The 21,123-nt window shown below is 41.7% G+C and overlaps 2 protein-coding genes across 9 annotated transcripts in view; one reads left to right on the top strand and one right to left on the bottom strand.

Annotated features, from left to right (window-relative positions):
* The window catches only part of txndc16 (thioredoxin domain containing 16), a 52,145-nt gene extending 38,882 nt beyond the window's left edge, over positions 1-13,263 (bottom strand). For 3 of the 8 annotated variants that reach the window (XM_024436807.2, XM_042329794.1, XM_024436810.2), the window contains exons 1-9: positions 12,731-13,263; positions 12,002-12,084; positions 11,433-11,506; positions 11,184-11,258; positions 9,458-9,579; positions 9,024-9,114; positions 2,403-2,559; positions 1,893-2,059; positions 1,282-1,342 (exon numbers count right to left, since the gene is read on the bottom strand). In XM_024436807.2, the coding sequence (XP_024292575.2) occupies positions 1,282-1,342; positions 1,893-2,059; positions 2,403-2,559; positions 9,024-9,114; positions 9,458-9,579; positions 11,184-11,258; positions 11,433-11,506; positions 12,002-12,084; positions 12,731-12,887 (987 nt within the window). In that variant the 5' untranslated portion in view covers positions 12,888-13,263. Of the gene's footprint in view, positions 1-1,281; positions 1,343-1,892; positions 2,060-2,402; positions 2,560-2,796; positions 3,329-9,023; positions 9,115-9,457; positions 9,580-11,183; positions 11,259-11,432; positions 11,507-12,001; positions 12,085-12,730 lie in introns of those variants that run through there. The other 5 variants (XM_024436805.2, XM_024436808.2, XM_024436809.2 and 2 more) reach the window with 5 other exon arrangements.
* Positions 13,264-13,646: 383 nt separating this feature from the next.
* Positions 13,647-21,123, top strand: part of LOC112261467 (G protein-coupled receptor 137Ba) — a 36,755-nt gene continuing 29,278 nt past the window's right edge. Inside the window, exon 1 of the mRNA XM_024436804.2 lies at positions 13,647-14,324. Within this exon, the coding sequence (XP_024292572.2) occupies positions 13,938-14,324 (387 nt within the window). The 5' untranslated portion in view covers positions 13,647-13,937. The remainder of the gene's footprint in view (positions 14,325-21,123) is intronic.

The raw sequence follows: 21,123 nt of genomic DNA, 5'->3' as shown, positions 1-21,123 counted from the left end.
AAGCACACCTCAAAAACAGTTCACTGACGATAGAATCAAGGTTTTGCCATGGTCATCTGAGTCCCCTTACCTAAACTCCATAGTAAACCTGTGGGATGAGCTGAAGAGACTCCAAACATAGACCTCGGATCTGAAGAGATTCTGTATGGAGGAATGGTCTCAGATCCCTTGCCATGTGTTCTCCAACCTCAACGCATTTAAGAGAAGACTCATAGCTGTTCTTGGCAAAAGGAGGCAGCACAAAGTATTAAATGAAGGGGTGCCAATAATTGGGGCACACATATTTGTTTATGATAAAAATTCTTTCAATTATTTTACTTTAAAAAAAAGTTAGGTGTGAATATTTTGAATAAAAGACCAAGAGGATAAACAATACTTTTTTCACAGCCCGTTTTGCTGATATTTACCAAGGGTGCCAATTAGTGGAGGGCCCTATAAATAATGTATTGCAATTTGAGTCACTTATTTTAAATAAGAATATAATACATTTCTAAACACTTCTACATGAATGTGGATGCTACCTTGATTACAGAACCCTGAATGAATAGTGAATAACGATGGGTAAGAAAATTAGACGCACAAATATCATACCCCCAAGACATCTCACCATTACAATAACAGGGGAGGTTAAGCGTTTTTGGGGGGTATGATATTTGTGCGTCCATAGCTTTCGCACTCATTATTCACAATTCATTCAGGATTATCCGTAATCATGGTAGCACCCACATTAATGTAGCAGTGTTTAGAAACATATTATATTCTTATTTTACAACAAAAGTGAATCCGATGACAACACAATTAACCATTAATTTCTACTGGGCACAAAATAATCTGAAACACAACCAAAACAAACAGTAAGTGCATCCAACAAGTTTGTAGAGTCACAACCTTGATGTAGTCATTGCATGCTAGGAATATGGGACCAAAGACAACACTTTTTATTATTTTAATACACATAAGTGAATTCGGTCCCATGAAATGGGGTAGACTATGTATAAAAAGTGCTGTAATTTCTAAAACGGTTCACCCGATATGATGAAAATCCCCTCAAATTAAAGCGGACAGTTTGCACTTCTACCTCATTGTCATTGTATCATTTAATTCCAAAATGCTGGATGCAGAGCCAAAACAACAAAAAGTGTCACTGTCCCAATACTTTTGGAGCTCACTGTAAATAAGCATGGTGGTATAGCCATCACAAATAATATTTTGTTGGGAGAAATGGATTGCTTTCTATAAAGCAATTTATGTAACTTGCTAAATAATAAAAAAGGGACTCACCTCTCCTGGTAGTCTGTAAGCAGCATTGTATTCCAGTGGGATTTTTACATCAGGACTCTCTCTGCCACAGATCAGAAAGAATAGTCAGTTTACTCTTTGCTTGTGTTGTTGGAATAGATTACATGTTAATTCAATGGTCATGTCAAGTACATCTGAAAGGATTGAATAGGTACACACAATACAGGGTGGGGGTCCAGTGCCAAGCTCATCAGAACTACTACCATATTGCTCACTCTACAAATCCTTTCAGATCTTTGAGTGCATAGAGGGTAGGGGATATAAAGATCATGGACCAAGCCATATTGCAATAGGTAGGAACTACCAACCCATGATGACTATAACCAGGGTAATGTTAAATTAGGTAACACTGAAGCAAAACGTTTCAAAATCCCATTTAAAAAAGGGAATGACGTTGCACTGGATAAGCGAGTCTGCTAAATTACTAAAATGTAAAACATACAAAAGAAAACAAAAACAAGCATTTCTTATAAGACACACACAACCTGTTTAACTCAATTCCAGACTGTTTTCTTCCATTTCATAAAAAATTAACACATCCCAACAAAAGGTAGGATGAGCCAGTGTTGTCATGGCCCTCCGCTGGTACTGACCTGTGGATGAGCACCAGGCCCACCTGGCCTCTCAGCCTCCAGGCTAGAGTTTGGGCAGTGACCCGGTCAAGGGCCACCGTGTGGGGCTGAGAGAAGAGGAAGAGCAGGGGCACCTGGAGGTGGCTGTGGACCATGTTCACCTCTGAGGGCTCCACTGAGGCCTCACTCTGATAGGGAGAGAAATTGTGTAAACTTTTTTAATCCCAGACATGAACAATAACAACAAAAAGATGGAGCAAAATCACTAGAGTTCCACCAACAAGGGATATATGTATTCTGCCTGTAGCCTAAGAATCGCTAATCAAACGGTTGTCTTAGCAAGAAGGCTGTTTTATTTGCTTGTTTTGAATTTTGAAGTTGTCTTTGAAGTGAATATATTGTTGACAATGGACGCAGACACTGTGGCAGGGACTGCCAGAAGGAGGGTGGCTCCAGTATTCACTCTGTCTTAAATCAACCACCAGCAAGGGAGTAGAGACTGATTTGAGACTGGGCAACCTGGCTTCTCACCACCAGTGGGGCTTCCATCAGCTGGAGGAAGGTGTAGATGTGGAGGGTGGTGAGGGCTCTCCTTAGGGCCGTGTGTGGACAGGAGTCTGAGTGCTGGGATGCACCCTTACAGTGCAGGAACCACAGACCTGCTGTCAAAGATGAAATATCCTCCACCCTGCAATGTAGCACAAGAGGAAGATGACACCAATAGTCGTAATATGCCGAATTGTAAATTGTGCCCTTTTGTGTGATCTGAAAGAAAGATAAGTATAAGCAATATTGGAATAAGTATATTTAGGCTATCAAAGTCTCAGGTATCCAAACTTTCAGATATACACAAAATGTCTAGGGGTCATTTGGGAGTTCAGCAAAAGTCTAAGCTATAGATATATAGAAAGAGGATTCTAGTTACCTTGTCATGGTGCAGACCCATTTGGTCATACATTCCATGCATACCAAACGGGCATCTACGTATATCATCCAGGACTAGACATCTGACTTTCACATTTCATACAGAAGAGGGAATTATATTTCAATAGCATATTCTTTTATACACCGTATCATCACGGTCATGGTCAGTAGAGAGAAATCTGTTTGAAACAAGAGTGAAAGGGGATGTACATCCTGTATTTGACCAATATTTTTAGTTAGACTTGGGTGGTATCTAGATTTTCATACCGACCTTGTTCCATCCCAGGATATTTGGTAATACAGACACTGAACACAAGGGGCACTATTTTCAAACACCACTGAGGCTCTGTAATCTGAAGGTTAGCAATGCTAACAAGTATTTGTAAATTTCCATAGCTAAATGCTACTGAGCGCTTTGCGAGCATCTTATTTAGTCTGAAACTACACTGCTCAAAAAAATAAAGGGAACACTTAAACAACAATGTAACTCCAAGTCAATCACACTTCTGTGAAATCAAACTGTCCACTTAGGAAGCAACACTGATTGACAATAAATTTCACATGCTGTTGTGCAAATGGAATAGACAACAGGTGGAAATTGGCAATTAGCAAGACACCCCCAATAAAGGAGTGGTTCTGCAGGTGGGGACCACCTTCTCAGTTCCTATGCTTCCTGGCTGATGTTTTGGTCACTGTTGAATGCTGGCGGTGCTTTCACTCTAGTGGTAGCATGAGACGGAGTCTACAACCCACACAAGTGGCTCAGGTAGTGCAAGCTCATCCAGGATGGCACATCAATGCGAGCTGTGGCAAGAAGGTTTGCTGTGTCTGTCAGCGTAGTGTCCAGAGCACGGAGGCGCTACCAGGAGACAGGCCAGTACATCAGGAGACATGGAGGAGGCCGTAGGAGGCCAACAACACAGCAGCAGGACCGCTACCTCCGCCTTTGTGCAAGGAGGAGCACTGCCAGAGCCCTGCAAAATGACCTCCAGGTGGACACAAATGTGCATGTGTCTGCTCAAACGGTCAGAAACAGACTCCATGAGGGTGGTAGACTCCACAGGTGGGGGGGGTTGTGCTTACAGCCAAACACCGTGCAGGACGTTTTTCATTTGCCAGAGAACACCAAGATTGGCAAATTCGCCACTGGCACCCTGTGCTCTTCACAGATGAAAGCAGGTTCACACTGAGCACGTGACAGACGTGACAGTCTGGAGACGCCATGGAGAACGTTCTGCTGCCTGCAACATCCTCCAGCATGACCGGTTTGGCGGTGGGTCAGTCATGGTGTGGGGTGGCATTTCTTTGGGGGGCCGCACAGCCCTCCATGTGCTCGCCAGAGGTAGCTTGACTGCCATTGAGTATCGAGATGAGATCCTCAGACCCCTTGTGAGACCATATGCTGGTGCGGTTGGCCCTGGGTTCTTCCTAATGCAAGACAATGCTAGACCTCATGTGGCTGGAGTGTGTCAGCAGTTTCTGCAAGAGGAAGGCATTGATGCTATGGACTGGCCCGCCCGTTCCCCAGACCTGAATCCAATTGAGCACATCTGGGACATGTCTCGCTCCATCCACCAATGCCACGTTGCACTACAGACTGTCCAGGAGTTGGCGGATTATTTAGTCCAGGTCTGGGAGGAGATCCCTCAGGTGACCATCCGCCACCTCATCAGGAGCATGCCCAGGTGTTGTAGGGAGGTCATACAGGCACGTGGAGGCCACACACACTACTGAGCCTCATTTTAATTTGTTTTAAGGACATTACATCAAAGTTGGAGCAGCCTGTAGTGTGGTTTTCCACTTCAATTTTGAGTGTGATTCCAAATCCAGACCTACATGGGTTGATCAATTTGATTTCCATTGATAATTTGTGTGATTTTGTTGTCAGCACATTCAACTATGTAAAGAAAAAAGTATTTCATAAGAATTTGTGGTTTAGTACTTTACCCTGCGTCACCACTTCATTGCTCCAGACCAGCGCAAGGGGGAGTTGGACCGAAAAGTATCATCAGTGCTCTTACTGTGTCTGACAATGAATGGGCGACAAACCTAAATAGAAAAACGGATAATTGTGCACGATTTCAGAATTACTTACGGTACTAAAATTGTTGTTACTAAGGTTATTTTACTCTTAAACCCACTCCCGACCAGTCACATTGTAACAGTATCTGAGTGGCGCAACGGTCTAAGACACTGCATACCCGTGCCGGCCTTAACTTTATCCTCGCTCAATTTACGTTATTTGAAAATGAAAACTCCAAATATATATATATATATATATATATTTTTTTTTAAACAAAGCGATTATAATAAAAGCCCATTGGATATTCTCACAGATATATTAATAACCCTGTTATTAGCAGGACAATATATATTGGTCATGGATCCCGAGTGGGGCACAATGGGATTGCCTTGCAGTTCTCCAGCTGTATCCACTGAAAGCGCGCAAGGTTCGATGCACGAGGGCAGGGGACACGGGACGAGCAGCAGAGCTGCGCACAGAAGACCGACCTAGCCCACAGGGAAGGGAGGGAGGGAGGGGTGGACCCCCACCCCGGGTAGAACAGAGTAACAGGTTGACTACACCGCTCACGTCGCAAAATAAATGTTGAAATCTATATTATTCAATTATTGCACCCACACTGCTTGCGCGCGCCAACAAGCATCTGCGTTGAAGAGCTAAAATAGAAGTTAGTTCTATTTCTGACGCAGATCGCACTGCAATTCTTGCCTCTCCCATTTCCTCATAGGGTTATAGAAGCAGGTACCCACGTGCCTCCTCATTGGTTATACCCACATGGGTAACTGAAAGACAAAATAGGTCAGTGGCGGTTACCTAATTCATGAAAGTTGCCAATCGCAATATAAAGTCACGAGAAGAAAAAGCCTGGAAGGAGGAGAGATGACTGGAAACGGTTCGGTTGACCGTTTTGTGTGTGGATTAATTGGTGGAGTAGAGGACCTTGTGCATTTCAGGTAAAATAACTCAATGTTTATATCCCAGGACAAATTAGCTAGCAATAGAAGCTAGCTAAATAGGACAATTTAGCTAGCAAGTGCAAGCTAGCTAGCTTGCCATAAAATGTTTAATGCTTTTCGACCTGTCCCCAAATTAATATAATTGGTTCAGAGTTTGTTTTGATATTTTAACATTTGTGTTGAGATCGCGTTTGTTGTGGGGGGACAAAATACAGATATGCACGATGGCGCATGCGCACAGTTGGTTTGAGTTCCGTGCAACACTTTAAGGGGCATTGCACTAATAATGGCGCTGACTCCCCCGTTCTGTTCTTAGTGGCAGTCTGCACGTTCAAACTAAAACAACGTAGATCAATTAGATTTTTCACTGAATCTGTTTGGGTATTGATTAGACTACAATTATACAGTAAAAATGTTATGCTCTTAGTGTAACCTTTATTTATTTATGTTTTACCTTTATTTAACTAGCAAGTCAGTTAAGAACAAATTCTTATTTTCAATGACGGCCTAGGAATAGTGGGTTAACTGCCTGTTCAGGGGCAGAGCGACAGATTTGTACCTTGTCAGCTCGGGGATTGAACTTGCAACCTTCCGGTAACTAGTCCAACGCTCTGCCACCCCATTTACCCTGCCGCCCCATTTAACTAGTCTAGTAAGAACAAATTCTTACTTAAAAGGACAGCCTACTCCTTCCTCCCTGCCAGGGAATTGAACCCCGGTCTCCCACATGCCCAGTATGGGGATTCTTTAGCTAAATAGCCCAGTACTGTACTCCTGACCGTCACACTGTACAGCGCCATATTTTCAGAAACGGAAAGTTTTTTTTTCTTTTCTTAGAATAGAAACACAATAATATTACAATTTCTTAAAATCAGTCCCAAATACTATGTGCTTTAAAAAAAAAAGGTTTTAAATTCTCTAGTACAGCCACTATTGAAGGCTATTAAATGCTTCTCAAAGATGCCCTCTGGTTGTCAAACTAGCACTAACTCGCATTAATGGTACCAGTGATTCACACTTAAATAACGTGCCATAGAATTCTGCGGCACCCTACAAGCTGCGCCGCAGTAGACTGCAACTTTTAAAGGATGAACCACTGTAGATCACCTGGCGCACAACAGTGACTCTGCGTTTACACTAGGAAGCAGCATAGCATGGTGAAACATTGGATCCATTAATTTTCAATGGAAGGAAAGCGAGAGAAGCAGACTGTGCTGGGGGAACGATGAGCAATGCGAACATAGGCGAGGGAGCTGAACAGGGCAGGATTAAAGTTTATTCAAATCCTCTGATGTGACGCGAGTGACCAATCAAAGCGCACCATTAGCTTCCAACCGCAACAGCATTGTCAGCTAATCCAGTAAATAAACTCAGCAAAAAAAAAAAAATGTACCTTTTTCAGGACCCTGTCCTTCAATAATAATAATAATAATAATAATAATAATAATAATAAATAATTTGTAAAAATCCAAGTAACTTCACAGATGTTCATTGTAAATGGTTTAAACACAGTTTCCCATGCTTGTTCAATGAACCATAAACAATTAATGAAATTGCAGCTGTGGAATGGTCGTTAAGACACTAACAGCTTACAGACGGTAGGCAATTAAGGTCACAGTTATGAAAACTTATGACACTAAAGAGGCCTTTCTACTGACTCTGAAAAACACCAAAAGAAAGATGCCCAGGGTCCCTGCTCATCTGCGTGAATGTGACTTTGGCATGCTGCAAGGAGGCATGAGGACTGCAGATGTGGCCAGGGCAATAAATTGCCATGTCTGTACTGTGAGACATCGAAGACAGCACTACAGGGAGACAGGACGGACAGCTGATCATCCTCACAGTGGCAGACTACATGTAACAACACCTACACAGGATCAATACATTCGAACTTCACACCTGCGGGGCAGGTACAGGATGGTAACAACAACTGCCAGAGTTACACCAGGAATGTACAATCCCTGCATCAGTGCTCAGATTGTCCATAATCAGGTGAGAGAGGCTGGGCTGAGGGCTTGTAGGCCTGCTGTGAGGCAGGTCCTCACCAGACATCACCGGCAACAACGTCACCTATGGGCACAAACCCACCGTCGCTGGACCAGACAGGACTGGCAAAAAGTGCTCTCCACTGACAAGTTGTTTTTTTTCTCTCCAGGGATGATGGTCGGATTTGCGTTTATCGTCAAAGGAATGAGCGTTACAGAGGCCTGTACTCTGGAGCGGGATCGATTTGGAGGTGGAGGGTCCGTCATGGTCTGGGGCGGTGTGTCATGGCATCATCGGACTGAGCCCGTTGTCATTGCTGGCAATCAACGCTGTGCGTTACAGGGAAGACATCCTCCTCCCTTATGTGGTACCCTTCCTGCAGGCTCATCCTGACATGACCCTCCAGCATGACAATGCCACCAGGCATACTGCTTGTTCTGTGTGTGATTTCCTGCAAGACAGGAATGTCAGTGTTCTGCCATGGCCAGTGAAGAGTCCAGATCTCAATCCTATTGAGCACATCTGGGACCTGTTGGATCAGAGGGGGAGGGACATTCCCCCCCCAAAAGCATCCGGGAACTTTCAGGTGCCTTGGTGGAAGAGTGGGGTAACATCTCACTGCAAGAACTGGCAAATCTGGTGCAGTCCATGAGGAGGAGTGCAGTACTTAATGCAGCTGGTGGCCACATCAGATACGGACTTATTTTTTATTTTGACACCCCCCTTTGTTCAAGGACATATTATTCCATTTCCATGTCTATGTTACTTGTTCGGTTTGTCTCAGTTGTTGAATCTTGTTATGTTCATACAAATATTTACACGTGCAGTTTGCTGAAAATAAACACAGTTGACAGTGAGAGGACGTTTCTTTTTTTGCTGAGTTTAAGAAGAACTACCTAGCACCCACATTAGGAGGAGTGACACTTGTATAGTATAAACGGACAGTAAGTGACTCAGGTCTCTTGTCATTGTGTGCTTGTAAACAAACACCACGTGACTGGGAATTACCGGTGAGCGTCATAATGAAAAAATATATTTAAAGAAAACTGCAAGAGTTGACTGCAGGTGTTCACTTAAAAATATTCCCATTCATGAAAACACTTTTCCAAATAATACACGGTCTACTGCACAAACCTATTTTCCTTTGAAAATTGTTTTGCCACGCTGTTCCCTACTGAACACAACCCAGCTTTATCTTGTGACTGGGGAGAGGTGGCCTCTCCCTGGGGTTCCCGAGGGGGCTATGGATGGAAGAACACTGACCCCATGTTCGTCAGCACTGGGCCTCCTGTGGTCAGCACAAACTGGTACTTGACTCCGTACACAAATGCTGTCTCCATCAACGCTCGGTGCTCTGGATAGAATAACAGGGACGTGAAGGTTACACCGAATGACAAAACTCAGAGAAGTTGGTACAAAGTGTTAGGCTGTACTAAAATGGAACCAAGGGGTTGAATAGCAAAATAATTTTCTATAGCTTTGGAGAAAAAGAAATGTATGATATGAAAACTACTTTCATCCTTGGCAACAAGTCAATAGTCAAATGGATTTCTCTTAAATCTAAAAACCCAGGCTGGGTGAAAGCAATATGCCCTCAGATGAGGAGTGAGGAAACCTCAGACTAATTGAGATGCACCCCTTGTGGTTTCCTTCCTTATTATTAACCTTTTATGGTAGTGTGGGAGACTGGACCTTACCTGGTAAGCCCAAGACCTGGACATGGCCTAGCACAATATCAGCCTTGCCTTTAGCTGCCCTCTCCACTGACTGTAGCTCAGCAATTGTATGGACGTACCTCACCTCGTCAAAAAGCACAGTGCTGAGGGAGGGACAGGTCACATACATACCATTACATTAATATGGCCATTCAATAAATAAATTCCCTCGCCTAAGCAGGTTGCGGTAGACAAATGAGTGAAATGCATTCGTACATGTTCACGTTCCATTGTGCAACAGTATTCAAGATTTACTCAACCCTACAATAGTTAAAATTAATTTTAAAAAGTCCCTTCATACAGTGCTTTCAAAGGGTATTATTTATTGACTTTGCATCACAAAATAGCACAATCAATAATAGAGACTCTGGAAGCAAGGTGTGTGGGAATATCTATTCATTATGTACACACAAATGAAAAATGGTATGTCATTTGTCAGTGTACTCTATATCGTACATGTTGAATTAAAGAGCAACTGGCCCTAAAAACCAACTTATAATATATATATATATTTTTTAAAACAGCCTGAGTTAGAAGCATTTATTATACTGTCAAAATTGACTACAAAGTGTAAATAGGATAATATTGGTCATAAAGTCAGTCTCGTCCAAAACAGTTGCGAGAATTGTGGTCGTGACTGCATCACAACGTAAATGAAGGTTGGGTTTGTTTCAATCCTGCCCACAGCTGTCAGCACAGAAGTAAACATCAATTCAGATGACCCAATCATAATGCGTTTGGTAAATTTGGGTTGCCTTTGGTTAATGAACCAAATCTAAAACGAGGCCAAATACAGAAGTGCAGTCACCCTTTAAAGTGACCGGTCATTTCTTGATAAATAAAATTAGTGTAACTTCGGGTTTACTGCCTTGTTCAGGGGCAGAACTACAATATGTTTACCTTGTCAGCTCAGGGATTCCATCTAACAACCTTTCGGTTACTGGCCCAACGCTCTAACCACTAGTTTACCTGCCGCCCCGGGTCTGTCAAAGGTCTGTCAAAGCCTCTTCCTAACAGTAAGGCTACAGCGCTTCTGCTGAAGCGAGAAGCTGCCTAAAGCCAAGCTCAAAGTATGGATTAGCTCAAATAACCCATCAGTTGTCTCCATTATTTGTTAATTGGAGACACCATCTACAAAGACACTGACTCGGCAGGCACCGACTGACTGAGTTGCAAGAGTTCCAAAGGTGAGAGTTATACATCGATTGACCCCTAGGTGAGCTACTGTACTCCCAGCTCAAGGTAGAAGTCGCCCCTAACCACAGATCTAGGATCAGATTACCCTACCCTTAAAGGGCCAACCTGCAGTTGAAACAAAGCATTATCCCCGTCACTGTTTCAGTAAAAAGCTGAGGGATGGGTCTGGAGAAATGTAGTCACTGAAATTCATAGTCATGATATGACAATTATTGTTTTAACCATATTTTGAAGCTATACAGCATTTTTTTATTTGATTTACAAACATTGGAATAGAAGCTTATTTTGAGTCGTATAGATACAACAGTTAAACTAAGCTCATGAGGCATTTCTAAGTCATATTCTTCAAGAATATAAGAATCAAATGGGTACATACTGTATCATAAATGTTTACAAATGTCCAAAAATGGATGTAGTAAGCAACTGCTGATTGCCCCTTCAACCACTACAGAGGTTATACAATATCTAACCCTGTATCAGTGTTTAGGGGAAATGTTAACTCTTTACTCACAAGAGAACGTGAGACACTATGGCGTTCACATCGAAGACGGTGTCTGTGTCAAAACTCTTCAGGACATTGCCACCCCTGCAAGACAACAAATAATATAATAGTTATGTTCATTTTTGTGAGAACCATCTGTTCATCTTAAACCATAAAATGCATTCTAAAATGACATTGTATTAGGTGTAATATGCATGTACTGTTAGCACAATATTTAATCAAGCTCCTTAAGATCCACAATGGAGATACAATACACACCTGAACAAATAAACTTTTTTCATCAGCTTCTCTCCAGTGCAGTACTTTGCTATGTGTTCATTAGTACAATTTACCTGCAAACATGCATAGACAATGAAAACAATTCATTCTAAACAGATGTTTGTTTACTTTGCTCTTCACATAAGTGAACTTGTAGTGCAAAGTTGATCAAAAAGTGGTCAAAGAGAATACCTGAAGTCCAGGTCTCTCTAACAGGAGGCCTTTGGCAGCCAGCAATGCATTCTACAGCCGACAACAATACAGTCCTTTCAAAGACCCATACCATTTCTTATAGTAACAATAAGCCAGTGAGGATTTGTCTTACTTGTGGAATGAACAAAAGTTGCTCCAATTTGCAAGTAGAATCAACAACATGCTGTGTTCTCAAACAATCCAGTAGTCCAGTGATGTCAAAATAAAACTTTAAGACAGATATGAAAATATATCTAAATACCGCTACAACCTCCCAAGGTTCCCATCAATATCTAATTTCTCCTTGTGCAACATTGACTCAGCAAAAGCCAGTGGTAATTGGAGTAAATCGAGGGATAAAGATTTGTGTTGGTTACCTTAGCAACTGAAATACCGTAATCTTCTAGAACATCTGCAGACTTCTCCAGCTGTTCAATGAAGAGACCTATGGTTGGATTGACTTGTAATCAAGAAAAAGAAATTGAATTAGTCTGTGGGGTTAGAAGGCACCAACGTTAATAGTAAACAATTGTGTGAAATACATTATTCAACTGCACTGCAAAAAGGCAAACATACTGTAATGAAACAAGGAAATAGCACGAGGTAACTAGCGAGCAGTGAACCCAATGACAAATGCCCTAACCAATAGCCACAACCCCAATTAGGATATAATCCCCATGGGGAAGGTGGTATGATAATTATTACCTAGGGTCATTACAATACAATTTAGTATTTTATTAACCCATACCTAGGTAGGCTCATTACAATCTCAGAGCGAGTTAACCCTATTAGAGCAGTGGCTAGCGAGTTTGCCTGCAGGCTGAGAGACCCTGGTTTGAGACACGCAAGTGCAAGCGTGTTGCACTATCGAGGGCCTCAAGGGTTCCATCCAACTCCTGACACCAATTTAGCAAATGGTGCTAGTGCAACACCCCTTGCAAGTCTTGAATCCGGGCCTTCCAGACACTTTGGGGAGATTAATGTCCCTACCTGAGCAAGGGTCGTGAACTGCAATTGTTAGAGTATTCGGTGCAATATGTCCACCAGCAAGTCTACAGGGCATCTTGGGGGGCTCATATTTTTCCTCACCCGTTAATGTCACTTACCTTGTTTTCCAAAGTATATAAAATACATCTTTCCTGATTGCATTTTCTCGAAAAAATGGGCAGCTGTGTGCTCAATGAGTTTTGAGGCATTTCCAGTGGTGCATTGCTCACTTTTTGAGCAGAGCAAAAGTATGACGACACATATGAACCATGCCATGGTCGATGAAGGATCGAACCGTTCAATAGAACAGTTCAATAGAACCGACACAATCTAGTAGAAATGAATGGAATTAAGTTACATTCGACGATGCAAGCTGGCTAGGTCTGTTATGGCATAACGCGTTGGCTACGTTATTCAGCTAACGTTACCTAGGTAAAGTAGCCAGACAAGGGCCATTTAAATTCCATGACCACGATATGGGCACTCTTAATACATTGCAGAAGCATTTTATAGAACTAGCTTTTAGACAACTTACACGACCTGGTAACGAGCAGTTTTTTTTTCACCTTCAATTATGTAGCTAAACTACCCAAATGAAAGAGGGCCGCTAGAACATTTTTGCTGTTTCATCTTCCTGTGTCCCACCTAACTAACCAATCAGAGTGATGGATTTTTAAAAGCGGTTGACAGCCAATCGAAAATTAAGGGGCCTGCGCCTTCAGAGCTGACATCATTGCAAGCCAATCACAAAGAAGGATTCTGGAGGTTGGGTACCATACTGACCAATGTTGAAATAGTGGGTGGAGAGAAAACTCTACAGGGCGATATGGACTGAAAAGGACACCATTGTGGTTCTAAAGCGAGGCATTTCAGTAATTTCAACACAATGTGTGATGGAAAGGGAGCCAAGATGGCGTTGGAAGAGAGCTAGTTCAAGGCTGCAGCTTATTGGTCAGTAGGCGGGCTCTAAAACTGCAGCTTCACTCAGCTGATCTCTCCCTACTTCACGTCCCCTTTTTTTCCTGAGTTGTTTTTTTGCACAGATGAGCTGCTTTGCAGAGACTGGAGGGTTTTCTTGTTTGTCTGTTTTATACCTATAGCTGTTAAGTCATCCGTTCTGTCGTTAACCCTCGGATTTATGTCGGTAGGTGGTTAGTTAGTTAGTGTAGTATTATCAAGCTCGTGCATTTGTTTTTGAGTGGACATCAAAAAATAAATTATACAAAATTCGTGGAAAATACATAAAAAACTGGATCTTCTACTATATTAGAATAAAACATTAGATATGCTTATTTAAGTCGTTGTTGTTATACTTATCCGTTCGCTATGTTGTTGAAAGAAAACCATGTCAGCTTAAGTGTTTTCACGTCTGTAACGGACTCAAGTGATGAACCGATTCGAGCTGCGGTTCCTCCGTCTGTGGAGCTCGGACTCACCATTGTTTATACCATCCTATATTCGCTACTTTTTGTGTTTGTTTACTTGCAACTTTGGCTCATTTTGCGTTATGGACACAAGCGCTTCAGCTACCAGAGTGTCTTTCTTTTTCTCTGTTTGCTGTGGTCAGCGCTAAGGACTACATTATTTTCATTCTACTTCAAGAACGTTGTCCAAGCAAACCAGTTGCAGCCTTTGCCTTACTGGCTGTTGTACTGTTTTCCAGTATGCCTCCAATTTTTCACTCTGTGTCTGCTAAATCTTTATTTTGCACAGGTAAGTGCATGTTGATACATTTTCTGATGTTGCAATGTCATGTTTTTCATGTACACACAATCTGTCATACGCCATTTTTATTATAGGCCTATCAACTAAACATGTTTATCATGTTTTTTTGTATGTGTAATTTATCATGCTACATTTATGAGTAAAGAGTGTGTCTCCAGACAATATGCCTATAGGGCCATTTCCATGTAAAAGGACCCATGAGCACCAACATGTAAAGTTCACAGGCGCATGACAAATTGGGTGTCAAATGAAAGCTGAGTCTGTATTTTTGAGAAATTAAGGCAAATATACATTTTTCAACTATTTTCCATCCCAAAAAATACAAATAACAAACGGTTTTGAATTCTTGTCAGACAGATGGAAAAGGAGTCTTATAAAAAAAATACCACAACAAATTTTAAAAGATATTAGAAATACATCAATACATATCTTGAAGATATTGTCTCATTTGTCTCATTTATCTCCCTCATGAGGAGGGAGGATAATGAAAGTTCACAGAAGTAAAGGTAGACCTATCAATCAGTTCTAGTGTTTTTACTAATATCGACTTTGTTTATTAATTATTAAGTGATTAAAATCGGTAACAACATTTCCGAAAAATTGCAAGCTACAATGGGAAATCATAGAAGTCACAAGCCATTGGGCCATCTCCTTTCCACTGGCATAGTACTGTCATGTTCAGCTGATAACTGTTTTCTTTCTCTTTCTGTCATCTGATGGTCAAAGCAAGAGTGTGAACAGTCTAGACAGCCCCTCTCTCTAATTAATGCCACCTCTCCCAGCTCTTACTAACACCTTTTTATTTTTTTTATTTCACCTTTATTTAACCAGGTAGGCCAGTTGAGAACAAGTTCTCATTTACAACTGCGACCTGGCCAAGATAAAGCAAAGCAGTGTGACAAAAACAACAACACAGAGTTACACATAAACAAACGTACAGTCAATAGCACAATAGAAAAGAAAAATAGAAAAATCTATGTACAGTGTGTGCAAATGTAGAACAGTTAGGAGGTAGGCACCTACCCATGAGATCCCTCTCTTTCCATTTACTGTAAGCAGCATCCTCACCGACTGAGCACCGACCAACACCGGATGTCCATACATTTTGAAAAGTTGTTGAAATTTGGTCAGTCCGCCCTGGCCTTGATTCCAACATCCAAGGAACGTCTGGACCGGCCTTCATTTGGCCCAAACATAGACGTCTGTGTTTCACAAGTATAGACAGTAAAGTACAGTAGAGTAGAGCGCAGTACAGCACATTAAAGAAAAGTATAGTTCAGTACTGTACCGTAAAGAAAAGTAGAATATAGTTCAGTACAGTACTGTAGTGTAGAATAGAGTGGAGATCAGTACAGTAGAGTTGAGTATACTATACTGTACTGTAATGAACTATACTTTACTTGACCTTCCTGTACTGAACCCTACTGTGCTGTACTCTACTCTACTGAGCTCTGCTGTGCTGTACTTTCTTAGTGGTGGAGCTCATTAAAATAATAGAAAGTGTGTAGAATAATACCCAAATATACAAAGGAGTATATTGCATATTTCTACCTTTGTCTACCTATTTAGGATACATCACTATCAACTGGAAAAATAGTCTCAAATCTAACCTATAGTCATTTGCAGGAAAATCCAGTGCAAAAGAGTAGATCTCCTTTGCAGACTAAAACCAACCCTGCTATCATGACTATTCACCTGGTTCCCACAGCCTCAAAACCTATCTTGTTTGTCTAAATTTGACTCTTATCACATCTGAAAATAGTTTGATGCTTGCTTCCAATCAGCTCTTCTTCACACTGTAGGCTACAGCAGTCACTCTCATGCACCCTTTCTCTTGTCTTTGTTCCACTGTGTACTGACTCACTGCACACAGCAGCAACAACAACCCTCAAACCTGTAAGACAATCCCTACTGTGTCCCAGAGCAGTACTGGCATCCTCTGTGTGGCATATGTCCATCGCTTGGAGAGGAGCAAAGAGAGGGGTGTGTGAATGTTTTTCTCTCCCCAAGTCTCAGCAAAGCGAAGCTTCTCTTGCTCGAGTGAAAGGCTGCAAGTGCACTGATACTGCCACAAGGTGGCATTTAAACATGGTAGCCAATCAGAAGCATAACATCACCCCTTTCTTTGTCCTGTACTATTCCAGTCACACAAAAAGGGGTTTGTAGGCAGCGAGCAGTATAGGAGCAAAGCGCTCTAGCCCTCTGCCTCACATATAGCATAGATCATCTGAAGTCTCTCAAATGTATCTGCCAAATATAGACCCTTTCTTGTAAAGATGGATAAGGATGGTCATAGTGTATTGGAGGGGTTGTTGTGTGAGGGAGATCGCACCTGGAAGCATCCCATTACCTTTGGCAGTGACCTTCATCATCTGTTCAATGTATGTTCGTCATGAGTTTATGAGGACAATCCGTGGGATATCCCTTGGTACCTGCTGTTGCAATTTTCAAGTAACACATGCCCCAATTAGTTGATGATTTGTGTTTACAGTCCGTATGGTGCATCATGATGACAGTTCTGATTGAAATAGGTCATCTGTGGGTAACACTATAATATACCTAGGTAATTGTGGTAATTCAGTAAAGTTGGTGATTTGATAATTTTTTCTTTGTTCTGACATTAGGGCCGGGACGATATCAGTATCGCGACAAGGAAACAAAACACGAAGTGTATTTAACTTCTTTAGGAAAACAGCCCCTAATGTCGGAAACACAGTTCATTATGTTCTCATCCAGAGTCAGTTATTTATTTTCCTGGTTTTGAAGGACCAAAGAGTTAGGTCTGCTTCGTGTTTTCATTTTTGCCATGGAAAAAATATTGCAGCTCTGGTATCGTCACAGCCCTATCTGACATGGCATTCCATCAAGGGGAGGCTAGGTCTGGAGTTGTTGCCATAAGGTGTGTGTGTTGACTGTTTCACAGACAAGTCAGGTGTCAAGGCTTTTTTGTCCTCTTTTCCGATGACACAGCCATGCATGAGGTGTCATGTGCTTTTGTATTCCCCTTGTAAAAGTCTACCTCCATCCATACTCCCTCTCCCTCCTCCCCTCCCACCTCATCCCAGGAGATGGGGGCGAAGTGATAAACAATTCATTTGTCAGATTACACTTTCAGCAACTCTCCTGGTTGTGTGGCAGAAACACATTATGGCTTGCTGTGTCTTGAATACCAACTGTTTACATTAAACAACCATTCCCCTATGCATGTGATCTGTGAAAATTGCTGTCTGGCCTAATGCATGCATTGCCGGAGCCCGGCTGGCTGCTGTGTGATATTACAGTTAAACTGACATGTGACTTATGCAACATTGAAAAGAGCGGAGAGAAAAAACAAGGGAGAGAGAGGGGGAGGCGAGAGAGAGACAGCAAATGGTACCATCTTGACTAAAGACTCTTTGTCATCAAAAGGTGTGTCATTCTCTGCCCAAACTAGGAAATATTGATTCCAACTTTTAAGGGGATTCACTCTTTTTCAAACACCTGAGAATAAACAAGTGTGTAACAAGTTAGCTGGTGTGTCTTTGCAAAGATAATGCGTTCCGACTGGATATCGCTATGCAAGCCCTGGCGATATAAATGATCTGAGAGTGGAAGATTGGCGAAAAACAGGAGACTACTCGAACTCCAACACAGACAAGTGGTCTCATGAAGATTTCTGCACCACCATTGACTGATTGGAGCGGTGTTGAACGTAGTACGGTGTCGTAATGTTTAACTATCTAGGCCAGAGTTGGCACTATGGCACAGTATTGGCAGCCAAAGCCCTATGAATTCTACAGACCTGACTGTGGGATACGCTCCGGGGTGAAGTTTACCCTACATTTTAAGATCAGCTTCCCCTCCCCAATCCAAATCTGGGGAAAACGCTAAATTGACCCAAGATCTGCGTATTGGGGCAACTTCACCCTACAAACACAGTGGAAGTAGGTGACCAGACCAGTCCAACAGAGCTCTTATTCACCAATATCATTTGTTTCCTTTCGGAATACCAGGATTCAGGAATGTTGTTTTGTTTCTTCCCCTGGACTTGCCTGAATGTGGTTATCAATGAAATCAAGAAATTGTCCATCCTTCGGTTTTTCTTCCGTCGTGATTGCAAATGAAAAGCATTGATTACAATTTTATTACAATTTGTGAGGATGTGGATAGGATAGTTAGGCTAGCTACATCTGCCATATAGGTGCATGTCTCTGCTACCTCTTTGGTAGCCTCTGCTTATGCTCCCGAGAGTGGCATGAATGTGACTGTCTGGCCGCAGGTGTTGCACAAACGTTTGTGTAACATTACACCCGTCATGTGCATGTGACCTGTGACTCAGACAGTATGGGCCATGTGTGGAGCGTCATCTGCATCTGACTCAACAACCTTTCCACCATGAGTTTCCTGTTCCTCAAAACCTAAATCTCCTTTCTTTCTTTCGAATGTCTTTCTCTGTTGTTTTCTCCCTCCCAGTCTCGATCTCTTTCTCTCGCTCCCTCTTTTAGTCGCTCACTCTCTCTCTCTTGCTCTTTCTCTCCCAGTGTCTCTTTTTCTCTCTCTCCCCTCTGTGAGTGATGGAGAGAAGGCTGGGAAACGGGGCCTGTCTGTTTGTCTCTGTTTGTCTGCCTCCGGTTGGACAAACAGGTTTTTCTTGGTAGCAAGAGGACCATGCATTGAAAACAGAGGCCCTTCCAGGTCTCAGTGTTTTTGTCTGTCAGATTATTGTGTTCAAGTTCCAGTCAAATGGTTTTTACAGCCTGACCCCAAGTCATGAATGAAACTGGCTTAAGGCCAGTCGTGACGTTGTCAAAGCAAGCGCTAGACCCCGAGAACACAATAGAATGGTGCATTCCTCTGACTTGAAGTCATGACCCTGCATATCTTCACAATACTGAACTCATATAACCTACGGTTCGAACTCTCCCTTATAAACATCTGTCTGCTGAAATCTGCAATGCATTCATTAGGGACAAAATGTTATGAAACAAGAGTAAAATGGGGAGGTGCCTGAACTTCTCCAATAAAAACACTGCTTTTTTGTTTGTTTTTAATGCAAAGTGGTGAGTGACAGTGTGCCCTACTGAACACAACCCAGATGTATTAACCCAATGGGCTTCCTTTCCTATTGCATCAGTGCCATAGTATTCTTTATTATGCTCAAAATACTTTTTCTCATCTACTACTCTCAACTTTTGCCCTCAACTGAAAGCTTCTAAAGTTTAGATGTGTTCCTCTGTGTCTTAATTGGTAGAGCATGGCGCTTGCAACTTCAGGATTGTGTGTTCGATTCCCGCTGGGGCCACTCATACAGAAAATGTATTCACGCATAACTGTAAGTCACTTTGGATAAAAGTGTCAGCTAAATGGCATATATTAATCGATATTATTTATAAAGCTGTTACTACAATCATAATAACTTTTTTTGAATAACATACGTTTTTGAGAAATCTGCGTAGACACATCTCCCAGATTTGATACCTCAGTATACATTGATCTTTACCTTAGAGTCAGTCCACTGTGATTGACTAAAGGATTACATTACATTAACCCTTTACACTCATGGAAATTGGCATATATGGATAAGGCAATATTTAAATGTTTCTAACAGAATAAATAGAAAATGCACTTTGGAGATTATGGGGAAATTATTAGACCAAAGATTACACTGTTGATTTTATGTGCATTTTACACTGTTATTGAAGCATTTTTCTATAACAAAATCTGAAAATACTCTGGACACATTCAGTAATATAATAAGAATATTCCTTGAAATTGTGGGGTAGTTGCAACATAAGAAAAAAACTGTTACAAGGGTTTGAGTGAGAGGCCTAACTAGTTTCTCCAAGTGGCTACACATCTCTCCAAATGGCACAGTTCCTATGTCATTTTAATGCACTTTTATGACTCAAGGAAAGAAAGAACCTTAAAATATAAGGGGCTTTTTTTTTGCTCTACTAGCTTTGCTGTTGAGGAACTGAAACAAGCACATTGTAGTTTTTTTGTAGGGAACACAGCTCTGTATCCCCACCATAACACAATTGCTGTTGTTGTTTACTCAATGCAAAAACATTCCATTATAAATCTTAATCTGGGTCAGGTGGGCATAATTTCAACTATTGCCAACATGACTAGCTAAATTATAGAATACAATCTTTTTTTATGGTATTTTACAGATCTTACAGTGTTAGGCTTTCACAAGGTACTTAACGGAGTCATGAGGGCATTCAAGTGCGTGTTCCGCGACTAACTTTCTTCACAATATGGCTCATTCTGTTCAGGACAACCCAGGGTATGACGCATGTCATTCTATTGACTGTACATCATTCATAGCGATCATAAATGTTTATACTATAAATTAAATGAGTTTAAATTTTGAAATGTGAAATGCACATTTGTACTCACCGGTGTTTGCTTGCATGACATCAAAGCGGTATTTATTATAATCCTCAACATCTCATCTTTCCGAACACATCAACTCCTCCTGATTTACTGCATTGCCCTCACTCAGATAGCAACAATGGGGATGGGGGCATCTTTTTGTTGCGCTTGGTACACACATTTAGAATGGGGAAACCCATACAGCCCTGTAAAGTGGACAGACTGAGCTCTGACATCATATATATATAGTATGTTACTGTACAGCCACTGTGTTCCAATTGAGGCACATTTCAATGACCAAATCTGCCATTTTTAACCTGTGTACAAGATGACCGGGGCTGTGAGTGTAAAGGCTAGGGGATGCTTCTGCAGTTCTGAATGGGTTGTTCATCCTCATAGAGAGGGAAAAGGTCAACAGGAAATGATGTGT

The sequence above is a fragment of the Oncorhynchus tshawytscha genome, linkage group LG11, assembly GCF_018296145.1.
Source record: "Oncorhynchus tshawytscha isolate Ot180627B linkage group LG11, Otsh_v2.0, whole genome shotgun sequence".
In the NCBI taxonomy this organism is placed as follows: Eukaryota; Metazoa; Chordata; class Actinopteri; order Salmoniformes; family Salmonidae; genus Oncorhynchus; species Oncorhynchus tshawytscha.
The sequence above is the reverse complement of the archived record's forward strand: the minus strand, read 5'-3'. Positions and strand labels throughout refer to the sequence as shown.